The following is a 15,204-nucleotide window of genomic DNA, read 5'->3' as shown; positions in this document are numbered from 1 at the left end:
CCTTAGACACAATGGTTGGTAGCTGAGCAAAGCGCCAAAAAGCGCCAAAATTAAACAAAACCACATACCTGAAACATCGCGACTATTGCGAGCAAACGGCGAATGCGTCTTCTGTTTCGCATATTTCTCTCCCGTTGATTTATCAGACGAAGATAAATCAACATAGCCCACACAACAGGCAGGATCTCCACTGGAACCGGCATTTTCAAACGTGAATGAAAAATAGTTTTGAAAATAGTTCTTCTTCTTCTTCTTCTTCTTCTTCTTCTAGTTCGTCTTCTTCTTCTTCTTGTACAATTCCGGCAGTTTAGACGCTGTAGTACTTCTTCTGTATGGTGGTTTGCAGTTCACCTGCAATGTGTATCACCGCCATCTACTGGACTGGGGTTAATCAGACACGTCGATGATGCGCGTGACGTAGGGAACACGTTCGCTACGTCAGTTTGCATACTAGTGGTGTCCCATTTCTTAGGGGGAAATCTTCCTTTGCACTTCCCTCATTGAGGGGACTTTACTGTGGAGGGAACTCATAGCAAGTGTTCTCGGAGCAAGTGAGAGAATTGGGACAGGCCCTTACTCTCGCATCTAGCGACCCCACAGTTATACTAACGTTACTGTATATTACTGGCACTATGTAGTGTGTCAGCAGCCCATCATTATCATGTGTGTTATTTACCCTGTACATTTCATTACTTACAGAGATGTGTTCATAAACGTCTGATTTCTCCAATTTAGTACCTTAAAATGATTTTGACTGTTGCATGCATTCTGTTTTCTCTTTTTCAGGATAGACATGTCTTATTCATTAGAGGAGCTTTGTGCATTGGTGAATGTTAAATATGATAGGTAACTTGAGGCAGAGGCAGAGGCAGGGGCATTGGTAGACAGCAGTGAGGAAGGTTTGTGGAAAACTAGGACTAAGTTAGCCATAGCAAAGGATGCAAACTACAAGCATCATTGAATTGTGTCAACATTGCGTTCAGTGTACTAAATGTGTTTATCTTTCTTTTCAAGATGAACTTGAATGTGACCAGGCTGATGACGAGAATTTTGTCCCTGAAGAATCTGGAAATGGAGGTATTATTAATATTATTATTATTATTATTATTATTGGTAGTAGTAGTAGTAGTAGTAATAATAGTAGTTGTAGTAGTTATTAGTATTATTAGTAGTATTATTGTTATGAATAATAATAATAGTTTTATTTCTGTACAGTGTTTCTCAATCCTGGTCCTGGGGACCCACTGTCCTGCACGTGTTAGATGTTTCCCTGATTCAACACACCTGATTCAGATGATCAGCTGATCATCAAGCTCTGCAGAAGATTTGAATCAACTGTGCTGGAGCAGGGAAACATCTAAAACATGCAGGGCAGTGTTTCTCAATCCCCCATGACCAGGACTGAGAAACACTGAAGAAACTTTCATACAAAAAATGCAACTCAAAGGGCTTCACAGATCAAAATGGACTAATAAGTAAAACAACACTAAATAACATACACACACACACACACACACACACAGAACGACATCCATTCACAGCATATTTATTTTCTCTGTTTTTCTTGTAATCAAAAGAAGGAGAAGGAGTTGAGGAGGACTCCTCAGCTGATGAGGCTCGTCAGGGAAGGCCGAGGAAGAGGGCAAATCCAGAGACCTGGAGGGTGAATGTCCATAAAAGGAGGAGAATGAGGGGCCAATCATATCAGGGGTGGAAGAATAAAGAGCCAGTGTTAAAGGAAGAAAGACAGATGGGGAAGCCATGCCAGTCTGCAGCCTGTCAAAAGTCCACTAAACTGCACTGCAGAGAAGTAAAAGAATCGAAGAGGGAGAAGATTTTTAAGTACTTCTGGGGGAAATTGGACTGGAAAGAGAGGAAAATCTTTGTTAAGTCTTCGGTAGAGATGTGCAGTGTAAAGCGGCGGCGGACAGAAGCAGAGGAATCCAGGAGGTCAGCATCCATTTTTTGACACCTTGTTGTGGATGGTAGAAGACTGCGAGTGCCAACGCATGTTCCTGTCAACCCTGGGCATAAAGCAGCGGTCTTTTTTGAAGTGGGTAGGAAGAAGAGGGGCAAGTCCTGAGAAGACTGAGAGAGTGAGAGTGAGGGTGAGGACAGAAGGGCAAGACTTCCTGAAGACCTTCCTTCTGGACCCTCCAAAAGTTCCCTCCCACTACTGTAGGTCTTCTTCCTCTAAGATGTACCTGGAGCCTGTTTTCAAGTCCATCAGTCAGCTCCACTCAGAGTACAAGTGCTGTAGTGCAAAACGTGGCATCCAGCCTCTGTCAAGGCAAGTCTTTTCTAATGTTTTTAATGACCTTAATCTGCCCCTCTTTCACCCAAAGAAAGAGCAGTGTGATACCTGCTGTGCGTTCAAGGCTGGGAACATTGAAGCTGCCACATGGGAGGAGCACTGCATTAAAAAAGACACTGCACAAGCGATGAAACAAAAGGACAAAGAAGAGGCAGGTGAGAAGACCCTGGTGGCATGCATGGATCTACAGGGGCTCCTGCTCTGCCCCAAGCTGCAAGCCTCCGCCCTCTATTACAAGACCAAGCTCAGTGTACATAACTTCACCAGTTTTGACATGACATCAAACGATGCTGCCAATTATTTGTGGCATGAGGGTTAAGCTGGTCTCTCTGCCAATGAGTTTGCATCATGCATAGTGAACTTTCTTGAAGCAAAACCCTTGTATGAAGAGTACATTCTGTGGAGTGATGGATGCGGCTACCAGAACCGAAACCTGCTCTTAAGCAATGCCCTCCTCAAGTTTGCTACTGAAAAGCAGAAGACTGTGACACAGAAGTATCTTGAAAGAGGTCACACACAAATGGAATGGACTCTGTGCATAGTGTGATTGAGAGAAGATTGAGGGACAGAGACATCTGTGTTCCGGCTGAGTATGCTGCAGTGATCCGGGGAGCTCGCTCCAATCCCAGGCCATACAGTGTGAGGTACGTGGACCACAGCTTCTTCACAGACTTCAGCCAAGTGAACATCTGCAAGTCAATCCGACCGGGAAAAATCACTGGAGATCCAACAGTGCATGACCTCCGAGCAATCAGGTTTTTTTATCATACACGTACATTCTTGCACAAATATTGCCTTCTGTGTTAACAGACATAACTGTGTAATCAATTAAAACTTGACATTTGTTATCCTCTATCATCGTCCCTCTTTTCCCTTCCAATTTCTTCTATCCTTCTTCTTCTATTCTTCATCCATCTATCTACCACAACGTGGATGGCACTATGGAGTACAAGATTCGCCACTCAGACGACTGGGAGCCTTACCTGTCCCCATCTGTCAGGAAGAACAACAGAGTCACCACAGTGTCCCCCCTGTACACATCCAGACAGAACATTAGAGAGCTGAAGTTCAAGCACCTGCAAGACCTGAAGAAGGTGTTGCCCAAGGACTTCCATTGCTTCTATGATGGACTCAGCCATGAGTGATGCCCATCACCAGCTGGAATCCCGCACTCAAGCACACACACAAATGTACATAGGCCCAATTGGTTACAGTTTGTTTGAGGTTATTTATGGTTAATCCTCTGGACTCTGTGCTGGCCATTTGTGTCCACCTCACTTCCTTTTTGTTGATCATTTTAGCTGTGTTAATGCATATGGAATGATATTTCCCAAGGGTCTGGATTTTTGGCTGATCTTTAAATTTTCAAAACCTGCTCTTTGAATATGTCAATATTATACTGTGTATCTACAATTGTACTTATGGCTCTATCGTGGACACTTTTGGCCAATTGAAACCCATGAAAACCAATTTTTTTAATTCCTTGTGATTTACGGTATAAAATCATTTAATGTAGGTAAAATGGCTTTCATTCTAAACTCAACACTTGAAAATTTTAGTTTTTAATGTTTTTTACCAGATTGTGTCATTTGTCCATTTTTGAGCAAGGGAGCAATTTCAGTTAATATTCTTAGTTTCCACTAGGGGCGTATGATGGCTTCCTGCACTCCAATGGAGCAAATGAATGACACAATTTTGACATAGGTGTGATCCTAAGGATGTCACGTAATGATGTGTGTTTGTGCATGAAAAAAAAATAGTATTAGCAAGATAAAGTGACATAAATTAACAACAACAATAGCCTTTACATACTCAAATAGCTGCTCTCCAAAAAAAAGGATCACAGGTCATCTTGACCTCTGGCTTCTGGGGAAACAAAAACAAAGTCTGACACTGTTTATAAATCTGTCATGGAGTTTTTGCAGGTGCAGTCAGTACTAATGCTATAAGTGAGCCTATCAGCTCCCAGATCCTTCTTTATCTGCAGGATGGCGAGAAGGTCATATGCCCTGACTGAAGCACTTGAGTATGTGATGGGCTCAGAGAGTAAAGATGGAGAGAAATCCTCTGCGGTTGAGGAGGAGAAATCTTCTACCCAAGATGAGGACACGTCCTCTCCTGAAGATGATGGGACACCTTCCTCAGAGGATGACAGCAACACCACTGATGACGACTTCCAGCCAGTGCCTGATTCCTCTTCCTCAGGGGAAGAGGACGGTACAGACACAGCGATGGAGGCCGATCAGCTGATGGCAGAGACAGAGGGGCTGGCGGGTGAGTGGATGTCTCGTCATGGGAAAATTATGTGGTTTCCCACTGCTGAAGAGACCCTGCACCACGATCCAGTATCCACTGGTTTCACCCCAGAGCCCACCCTGTATGCAGTTGCCCATATCAGCAATCTGAGGTCTGCCTTTGACCATTTTATTACAGAGGAGATCATTCAGCTGCTGTGCACCAACACAGACCTGCATGGAAGGCGAAGGTGTGAGGATTGGAAGGATGTGGATGAAGTGGAGATGAGAGTCTACATTGGGATTCTGATTCTGGCTGGCGTCTACCGCTCAAGACATGAAGCAACACATGGCATGTGGGATGCCAAGACAGGACAGGCCACGTTTTGTGCCACGATGCCCCTCTACTGCTTCACTCAGATCAGCGCTAACATCTGCTTTGATGACAGGCTCTCCCACCCAGGACGCTTCAGGAATGATGCATTTCGCATCCTGTGGGAAAAGTGGGTTGCTTGCCTCCACCTCTTATTTAATCCAGGGGGTGATGTGTGTGAGTTGACGAGCAGCTTGTTGCATTCATAGGTCATTGTGGACTTCGACCAGTTGCGTGCACAGACCTTTTGAAAGGCAGGGGCGAAAGGCAAAAAAAGGGCACATACAGCACGTTCTTGTGACTGAAGAGGGCACGTTAGCGTGCGTTTTGGCTCCGAAGAGGGCACTTTAGTGCCTGATTTTGTCACCCAAGAGGGCAGTTTATCATGTTTTAACCAGCCAAGGGGGCAGTTTGTTGTGTTCTGCTAACCAAGAGGGCACTTTAACACACTTTTTGGCTCCCAAGAGGGCCTTTCAGCGTGCGTTTTGGCTCCCAAGAGGGCACTTTAGCACGCATTTTGGCACCGAAGAGGGCACACCACTGACATCTACAATATATCCCCAACAAGCCTGCAAAGTATGGCATTAAAATCAGGTTCACCTGTGATGTGGCAACCTCCTATGCCTGGAGCATGGAAATTTACATGGGTAAACGACCCAGTTAAAATTCTGGAAATGATTAAAATTTTGGATTTCATGATCAGGACTGATGTCAAATTTAAAGAAAGAAGCAAATATTTTATGTATATAGTGTTTGTATAGCATTTTGTAAGCAAACAGGAGGTGGACACTTTTGGCCACAAATAAGCTAAGAGGGAGTTTTTATGTTTTTTCTGCCACTGTACAAAAAATTAATGAAGCATAAAAATCATTGATACTGCTTATTATTGATACACATTAAGCTGCAATGATGGTTAAAGAATAATTCAGGTAGCATGTATTATTTTGTAAAAACATGGTGATTTAATGCTATTCTCCCTTATAAATCATCAGCATTATGTTATCTAATAGGCATTTAAAGGGTTAAAATTCAGAATTTGAATGAAATTTTAGTTTTCATGACCAGGACTGATGCAAATTTAAAAAACTGGTGAAACATTTTTCATATATATATTAGTTTTATAGCATTTTGGAAATGTAAACAAGAGGTGGACACTTTTGGCCACGAACAAGCTGAGAGGGAGCTTTATCTACTTTGCCTTCCCTGCACAAAAATAACAATGCATAATAATCAACGGTGACGGTCAGTTGTGGGGTTCCCCAGGGTTCAGTACTGGGACCAGTGTTGTTATTATTATATATAAACAGCATATGTAAGGTCTCTAAGTTATTAAAAACAATTGTGTTTGCAGATAATACAAATCTACTCTGTTGCGGCAATAACTTGGAACAACTCACGGTTACAGTTGAGATGGAATAAAAAAAACTGAAGAGATGGTTTGATTGCAACAAGTTAACATTGAACCTATATAAAACCAAATGTATAATGTTTGGAAATTGACCAATAAATTCAAATAAGAAACTCATGAAAAACAATGTTGTCATTGAAAGAGTGTCTAAAATCAAATTTCTTGGAATCATAATTGATAATAAATTGTGCTGGAAGCCACATGTAAACTATATAAAAACTAAAATATCAAAGTCAATTGCAGTACTATACAAACTTAAAGATTTTGTAAACCAAGCATCACTATACACCTTGTACTGCTCTTTTATCCTTCCATACATAAGTTACTGTGTGGAAGTGTGGGGTAAAACGTACAAAACAAATACTAAACCAATCTTTATCCTTCAAAAAAGAGCCATAAGAATTGTAAATAATACCACTTACAGAGAAACAACAAATCCATTGTTTATCAAGTTAAAAGCTCTAAAATTTAACAATTTGGTCTGTGGCAGTGGGGTGTGGTTAGGGCGCCGGCTGCTGGAGGAGAGAGAGGAGTGGCTCAGCCGGTGTTCAGACAGCAGGAGAATCAGGTAATCAATCAGCTATATAAGCATGCTTGTGACCTGGTTCTGATCTCTTGCAGTAGGCTGGGTCCAGGAGCCGGGCCGGAGCAGAGACGGGCCGCAGAAGGACCGAGAACCCAAGCCACAGTCGTCAGGGTGACGGCTGTTCCTTTGTTTTACTTACTTTCATTTACTTTCTGCCCGTGCCCAACAATAAAGCACTCTTATTAAGCAGCAGGGCCGGCTTCCTGCCTCCTTCCCCTCCCCCCCCCGAGCGAGCGTGAGCGGTGAAGCTCACATTCTGGCGCCTGAACAGGGACATGGAAGGGCAGACGCCGCTGTCGCTGGCCCTCCAGCACCTCGCTGCGATGCAGGAGAGCACCACCGCGCTCCAGCGGCAGCAGTCGCAGGCACTGGCGGACATCGCGGCGGCACAGCGGGACGATCGTGCTCTCCTGCGGGAGCTGCTGCAGCGCCCGGCCACCCAGGGCGCCCCGGTCCCCGATCCGGAGCCCAGTCGGGGCCGGCCTCCGCCGATTGGCCTCCAACGGATGACCGCGGAGGATGATCCGGAGGCCTACCTGGACATCTTTGAGGGCACGGCGGAGGCGTGTGGGTGGCCGGAGGAGGAGAGGGCGGTCCGGCTTCTCCCCCTGCTCACCGGCGTGGCGCAGCTGGCCGCGCACAGCCTGCCGGCGGCCTCGCGCTCTGACTTCGCGCAACTGAAGAGAGCCATCCTGGACCGATTAGGCAGCACGCCAGAGGGACACCGACGGCAGTTCAGGGGGCTCTCATTCGAGGAGGCCGGCCGCCCCTTCTCCTACGCGCGGCGGCTCCTCGACGCAGCGAGGCGCTGGCTACAGCCGGGCACAAACTCCGCTGAGGACATCGTTGGACAGGTGGCGCTGGAGCAGTTCGTCGCCGGATAACCCTCGTCCACCTCCAATTGGGTCCAGTGCCACCGTCCCTCCGACATCGAGGCCGCGATCGTCCTCGCGGAGGACCATCTCTCCCTTCCCCGGCGGAGCATGAAGGAGGAGGCCAGGCCAGCGGCGATCCCCGCGGGCCGCCCCACCCCGGCCCCGAGGAGGAGGTTCCCGACGGCAGCCGCGCAGCACCCTGCACCACACGCACACACGCACACAACCCCGGAGCACGCCCCGCTCCGCTCCGCTACTAACACCCTTCCTTTTGCTCCCCAGGGCCCAGCCTACGTGTCTGACCATCCGGCACCCCGGGGGGCTCCTCAGACGCCGGGGCAGGTGTGCTGGCGGTGCGGGCAGCCCGGCCATCTCCGGGCGGAGTGCCCCCTCATGGAGGTCGGACAAGTGGTTCGGGTTGCGGGGCCGCCAGCCCCCTCCCCCGGTTCGGAAGGGATGTACCGTATACCGGTATGTATACAGGGGGGTACACACCAAGCTCTGCTGGACTCGGGTTGCGAACAGACCATGATCCACCAGCGCTTGGTTCGACCAGGGGCATTGCTGGAGGCATCGTGGGTGCGGGTGAGGTGTGTGCATGGTGATGTCCACGATTATCCGGTGGTGACTCTAAAAATGTATTTTAAAGGGAAAAAGCATAGAGTCAGGGCTGGAGTTAGTACTCGCCTCACGCACCCTCTGATCTTGGGCACGAATTGGCCGGGGTTTGCTAGTTTAGCGGGGGAAACTCTGAGGGCGCGGTCACGTAAGTCAGGGGAATGTGAGTGGTGTGCGGTGCTTAGCGGTGAGGCGGGGGTGCCACCTCCTGACACGGCTGGGGGGGGCGCGGGGCCGAGGGGGCCAGCACCGCTGGCTCCGGCGGCCCCGACGATAGCCCCCATGGAAGATTTTCCACTGGAGCAGTCTCGGAATGAGACCCTCCGCCATGCGTTCGACCAAGTGATGAAAATTGATGGTCGCATGCAGGTCCACCCTAGCACAGCGCTCACTCACCCCTATTTTGTTGTTATTAGGGACAGGTTATACAGAGCGAGTCGTGACGCTCGGACAGGAGAAGAACTCACTCAGTTGTTGGTGCCGAAGAGCCGTCGGGAAACCATCTTCCAGGCGGCTCATCACAACCCCATGGCGGGTCACCTCGGGTTTGACAAAACACTGAACCGGGTCATGGCCCAGTTTTACTGGCCGGGCATTCGGGCGGATGTAAGTCGGTGGTGTGCTTCCTGCCGCGAATGTCAGTTAGTCAACCCCCCGGCCACCCCAAAAGCGCCATTGCGCCCGTTACCACTAATTGAGGTCCCGTTTGATAGAATTGCCATGGACCTCATCGGGCCATTAGACCGGAGCGCACGGGGATATCGCTTTGTGCTAGTCCTTGTGGACTATGCAACGCGCTATCCCGAGGCGGTGCCCCTGCGTAATATTTCTGCAAAGAGCATTGCGCAGGCACTGTTTCAAGTTATCTCCCGAGTTGGGATCCCGAAAGAGATTCTGACTAATCAGGGCACGTCATTCATGTCACGTACACTACGCGAACTCTATGAATTATTGGGCGTCCATTCAATCCGGACTAGTGTGTACCATCCCCAGACTGACGGGCTGGTGGAGCGGTTTAACAAGACACTAAAGAACATGATTCGTAAGTTTGTGCACGAGGATAGCCGTAATTGGGATAAATGGTTGGACCCTCTGTTGTTTGCAGTACGGGAGGTGCCCCAGGCCTCCACGGGATTTTCTCCCTTTGAACTCCTGTTTGGCAGGAAACCACGGGGTGTCTTGGACCTGGTTAAGGAAAGCTGGGAGACGGGTCCAAGCACCAGCAAAAACGAGGTGCAGCACGTCCTGGACCTGAGAGCAAAACTCCATTCACTGGGTCGGTTATCACGGGAGAATTTGCTCCAGGCCCAGGAACGTCAACAGCGGCTGTACAACAGGGGGGCAAAACTTAGACAGTTTTCACCGGGAGATAAAGTGCTTGTATTGCTCCCATCATCTAGCTCCAAATTGCTCGCCAAGTGGCAAGGGCCCTTTGTGGTCACACGGCGAGTGGGGGAGGTTGATTATGAGGTGGTGCGTTCTGACCGGGGCGGGGCCACACAAATTTACCACCTCAACCTCCTTAAAGCATGGAGGGAGGTGACGGCTGTCTCCCTGGCTACCACGGTGATCGAGAGGGATGAGATGGGGCCGGAGGTGGCTAACTCAAACCAGTCAGCGCCGGTCCCCGTTGATGACCATCTCTCACCGAGCCAGAGGGCAGACGTGGCCTCGTTGCAGCGGCGTTTTGCTGATGTGTTCTCTCCCCTGCCAGGGCGCACCAGCCTCATACACCACCACATTGAAACATCCCCGGGTGTGACAGTGCGGTCACGACCCTATCGGCTGCCGGAACACAAGAGACGGGCCGCAGAAGGACCGAGAACCCAAGCCACAGTCGTCAGGGTGACGGCTGTTCCTTTGTTTTACTTACTTTCATTTACTTTCTGCCCGTGCTCAACAATAAAGCACTCTTATTAAGCAGCAGCGCCGGCTTCCTGCCTCCTTTCCCTCCCCCCCCCGAGCGAGCGTGAGCGGTGAAGCTCACATGGTCAATTTCAAAACAGCTCAAATTATGTATAAAGCCAAAAATAAAGCCTGAGGCAAACCAATATAATCAAGAAACAACTCATAAGAACAAACACAAAATATCATTGTATTACAGTCAAATTAGTCACATTATGGAATAATTGTATCAAGGAACTGAAAACATGTACATTATTAAATATGTTCAAATGAATGTTCAAAGACAATATACTGAAAGGATACATGATGGAATAGGATGCGTAGGTGGTTTTGTTATTTAAGAACATCTTATTTATTATCTATGTGATCTGAATCTTTGATTTCACAAGAATGATTATAAAGTAAAAACTAAATATAGATATAAAAAAGGAGTAGGACTCGATAAGTTCACACTTCCTTCCTGCTCCTTTTCGGACATGAAATTTTTATTTGCTTTTCTCTGGTGGTATTTAGTGATTTGCTGTATGCCTGATGTTCTCAAAGCTTGTTTACTTTTGTATTATTATTATTATTGTTATATTATTAATAAACTCATTGTATTGTCTTATTTTGTCTTTAACATGTCTGAATCAATAAATAAAGAGATTTCACTAAAAGCCACAAATGTCAAACTACTACTTTGAGGTGAAGTTAGGGGATCTGCAGTCAACACACTTCCTCCTCTTGGGACCTCAAATCCAATCCAAACTTTTTATTGCAGTCAATCTATAATTATTAAGGTTCTGAACTCATTTTACTTGCATGGCTTGGTAGGCAACATACTAACAATATATCACAGTTCTTAAATCATTTTGTGTTTAACTTAAAGGCTGTATGGGGCAAAAATGTTTGTTTAGCTATGATTTGGAGGAGTTAGTTTAACTGAATTGTATATATTTAGTGATTGAGTGTTGTTTTTATAGGATAACTTAATAAATGTGCTATTCAAAAAGTAATGCGGCTGAGAAACAATCCCTCAGAGATGGGATGGATTTTATTCTTTTTTAAAATGTACTCTAACTTGTTGAATGGTTTGTTGAAGACACATTGAAGGTCTGTCCTTAATCACCAGTGAAGAAACAGTACCTGCTCAACTCTGGGGGTCACGGACCCACAGAATTGAGCAACTTCAAATATTTTCTTCAGATGTGAATAATAACGTCTGAAAAAGCACTTCTAGAGGTTGGGGATGGAAACTCAGTTTTCTACACTTCATTGCGCTTACCACACAGCCACCACCACAAAAATGCTGTTTTGGAAAATTAACAAACCTGAAGTTCCTTCTCTGTTATCGACTCAGTCATTCTTACAGAATATCATATTGTAGCATAAGCAATGCAAAGACACACGTTATTTGCAGCTTTTAATTACTCTTCACGGTGTACATCTACATTTGTCTATTCATGCTTAGGGTCTCATTTCAGACCCAATACAGAGTGTTTTGACAGTATGTTTGCCTCACAGGAGTAAGGGTGCAGTATCTTAAATGTAACTATGAGCTTAATTGATTTTCTTAACCAGGGGTAACAAAAGGCATAAACCACAGGATTTAGACAGGAGTTAAAATCATACAACCAAAACACAAAGGCAGCAGATGAAGCATTGAGCAAGTTATCCTGGCCTGTAAGAACAACACAGTAATATGGGCAGAGACATATTAGAAATAAAACTACAACAACACCAAGAGTCCTGGCTGCTTTCATTTCAGATTTCGGTGCAGTTACTTTCCCTGATTGTGTGACAGCTGTAATATGAGACCGCATGGCACGAGCCTGAGACACAGCCACTACAAATATTCTCATATACAAAACAACAATAACAGTAATGGGAACAATGAAGGAAAAAGTGAGATCTGCAAGTCCAGCAATGTAGTTAAGGAAATATGTACACTCTCCAATGCAGGAGTGATAGCTGCCTGGTTGTTTCAATACATCCATCAAGATCAGACTTTGAAAAATTACAAAGCATATCCAACACAGACAAATACACAGCTGAACTCTTTTTTGTGTGATTTCACTGGAGTAATGCAAAGGATGACAAATAGCTACATAGCGGTCAACAGATATGAGCACCATGGTTCCTACTGAAGCTGAGGAAATAACATATGCTACATACTGATACAGGGTACACATGAGGTCACCGAGGAACCAGCAGCCATCTATGAGCATAATCTGAAAGAACATAAGGAGGCCAACGAAGAAATCTGAGACAGCCAGAGAGAGGATGAGGAGGTTGGTGGGGGTGTGGAGGTTCCTGGAGAGGAAGAACAGCATGAATGTATCATATTAATCATTGAGATAACAGCAGATCAAGCACAAATATGATCAGTTATTGTTTCTCACAATTGTCAAAACCACCCAGTATACAGTGGCCAATATGACTACATTTGACTACTATTCATTAGTTAAATAAATTAGTGAATGTCTACTTGAAGTGCGAGATAGAGATGATGACCAGCAGGTTAAGAGCTGCAGTGAGCAGAGAGCTGAAGGACAGCAGAATGTAAATCAGCATGGTGTCAAAGTGAGGACGTGTTGTCTTCCTGCAGGAGCTGTTGAGGAGTTGTGGAAAGCAGAGGTCAGTTCCCCTTAAGGTCTCCATCACCAGAGAGAGGAGAACCTGCTGAGCTCTGGCAGCTTTTTGAACAAAGCTTTCTGTCATACAACTCATTTATCACTATCCTTTCAGCCCAGCCCTCCTTCCTCCCCACCTCTGCTGCTTTCTTCCTCTCAATAGAGATTAACGTATTTTGACTTCTTGGTTCATCCTCCTCATTGTTGATGTCTTTGGTTTATGTTTATCTCCATATTTGGCCATCTGCCAGATGTCACAGGTCCATGTTGACTGAGCTAAAGTGGTAAATGTTGCTCTTTGTGAGAGTACATTCTTGCTCTTTGTGCACTTGACATTATCCCATCTGGCCAAACGCTGATGAATTTGTTCCTATTCCCTGAAATGAGTGTAAAATGATCACAAAACAACTATCCCAGTCGAGCCCAAACTAAAATAAAAGCTGTCGGTGAACCATTTGGAGTACAGACATGGTTTGGGGCTCTTTTGAAAGTTTATTAAGATGATTTTGCACTAGGTAAGAAGAACCGTATTTACTGCTTAATTTTGATACAAAATAAGCCTGAAGATGACCTGTAATAGCCTCTGTTAGCAGGAAGAGACAATGGGCCATATTTAGACAGCTTATGGCGGTCATCTACAGTGAAGCCAGCTAGTGCATTTAGGGCGTGTCCAAGTCCCTTTTGCTAGTTGAACAATGGATAATGCGCCAGCACAGAGCACAGCAGCAGAAATTATATGTGTATCCCTACATTAACAAGTGTATTTGTGCACAAGAAACAGCTGATTAACTTCACTTGATCAACTTGATTACTTGAAACTCCTAACTTGTTTCCTTTAGAGAGTTAATAAGTACAGCTTTTAGGTTGTACATATGAGACAGTACATCCCTGTAAGGGCTGCAGTCCTGGCGAGCACTTCCAGTTCATCCATCTTATCTGTCAGGGACATACATTTCCCATAGTAACTGCAGAGACGCAGGGTTTAAACTTCCTACTCTTCCTCTCCATTTAACCCACTCTGCAGCTTCGCCGTCACCTCCTTAGTTCCTAAGTGGGTGGGTCTCTCCCTGGCTAAGAGGGTTGGGGGCCTCAGAGCGATCAGCTGCTTGCGATTGTATAAAATGCCGGCTGTATAGCCGGCATGGCTTACAGTCATCAGGAGACACCCAAGCACAAAAAAGTAACAAGGAGATATCCAAACTGGTGAAAAGGCACCTTGATGTGTGGATTGTGTATAAATCCACAGTACAGTGAACAATTACAAAAAATAAACAAGCTAAAAACACAATAAAAACTGAATAAAAACTATGATGTACTGGGAGCTGCTATGATAGGCTGCTATTGGCATGGCACCATCTTGAAGATGAAATGATCATGATCATTCCCCGCTCCTCTTCCCGGAGATATCCGAGAGGGGGGCTGTTGTGTTGGTTTATTGTAAGGACTGTATAGTTAACTGGATTGAATCACTTGTGATCAGTTAGAATACACAAGTCCAGATGTTCCTTTTAGTTTCTTTATTGCCGATTAAGAATGGTTGAGGGTGTGAGTGTGACAAATGAGTGTGTGTGGGTGAAATGTGTGTAAATGATGTATGTGTAGCAGAATGGGGCTGCAGTATATTCTGCTCCAGTTCTGTGGTCCCGTATGTTGACTCTGTGATTGACAGCCAATCATTGCAGACAGGCAACCTATAAAGACAGGTAGGGGTCCTATGCTCTCCCTCTCTCTGTTGCTCTGTTATTATTCCTTGGTGACCTCCCAAGGTGGCGTTGTTGGCTCCTTAATTATACCAGTTTCCTGGTCAAATCTCCTAACCGCCCGCCACATATGGAAGGCGTGTGTGTGTGTGTGTGTGTGTGTGTGTGTGTGGTTCTGTAACAGAGAATAAAAAGCAACAGTTATCAGAACAGCATATACATTATTGACTATACAGTTCCAGGAATGGTAAAGAATGAATCGTTCAGCTTACTTACAACTAGGGATGTCCCGATCCGATCTGTAGGATCGGGATCGGAGGCGATCTGGGCATTTTTCCGCTGATCGGAATCGGCAGTTTTGAACGTGGACCCAAGCCCGATTTTTTTTTTTCTTTTTCTTTTTTTTTTTTAACGTCAGAGCACAATTTGTGGCGGAACACAGACGCGCGCGTGGTGTTACTCTGTGAAAACCTGTGAATAAAGTGTCTGCCGTGTGGAAATAACGTCAATTAGAAAGCGAAAGCAGTCCAACGGCGACATGTAACATCTGCTATACGGCCGTTTCGCGGAGCTGCATTG

At 45.8% G+C, this 15,204-nt stretch overlaps 1 protein-coding gene across 1 annotated transcript; it reads right to left on the bottom strand.

The window, feature by feature from the left end:
* Window positions 1–7,690: 7,690 nt before the first annotated feature.
* LOC115587665 (trace amine-associated receptor 1-like) lies at window positions 7,691–12,866 on the bottom strand. The gene is made up of 3 exons (XM_030427591.1): window positions 12,781–12,866; window positions 12,111–12,605; window positions 7,691–7,727 (listed from the first exon to the last, which is right to left on the bottom strand). The coding sequence occupies exons 1-3, from the start codon at window positions 12,864–12,866 to the stop codon at window positions 7,691–7,693; spliced, it is 618 nt and encodes a 205-aa protein (XP_030283451.1).
* Between the last annotated feature and the right edge of the window lie 2,338 nt (window positions 12,867–15,204).

This window comes from Sparus aurata, chromosome 9 (assembly GCF_900880675.1).
Source record: "Sparus aurata chromosome 9, fSpaAur1.1, whole genome shotgun sequence".
Lineage (NCBI taxonomy): Eukaryota > Metazoa > Chordata > Actinopteri > Spariformes > Sparidae > Sparus > Sparus aurata.
Note: the sequence above shows the minus strand (reverse complement) of the source record. Positions and strands in the feature narration are given on the sequence as shown.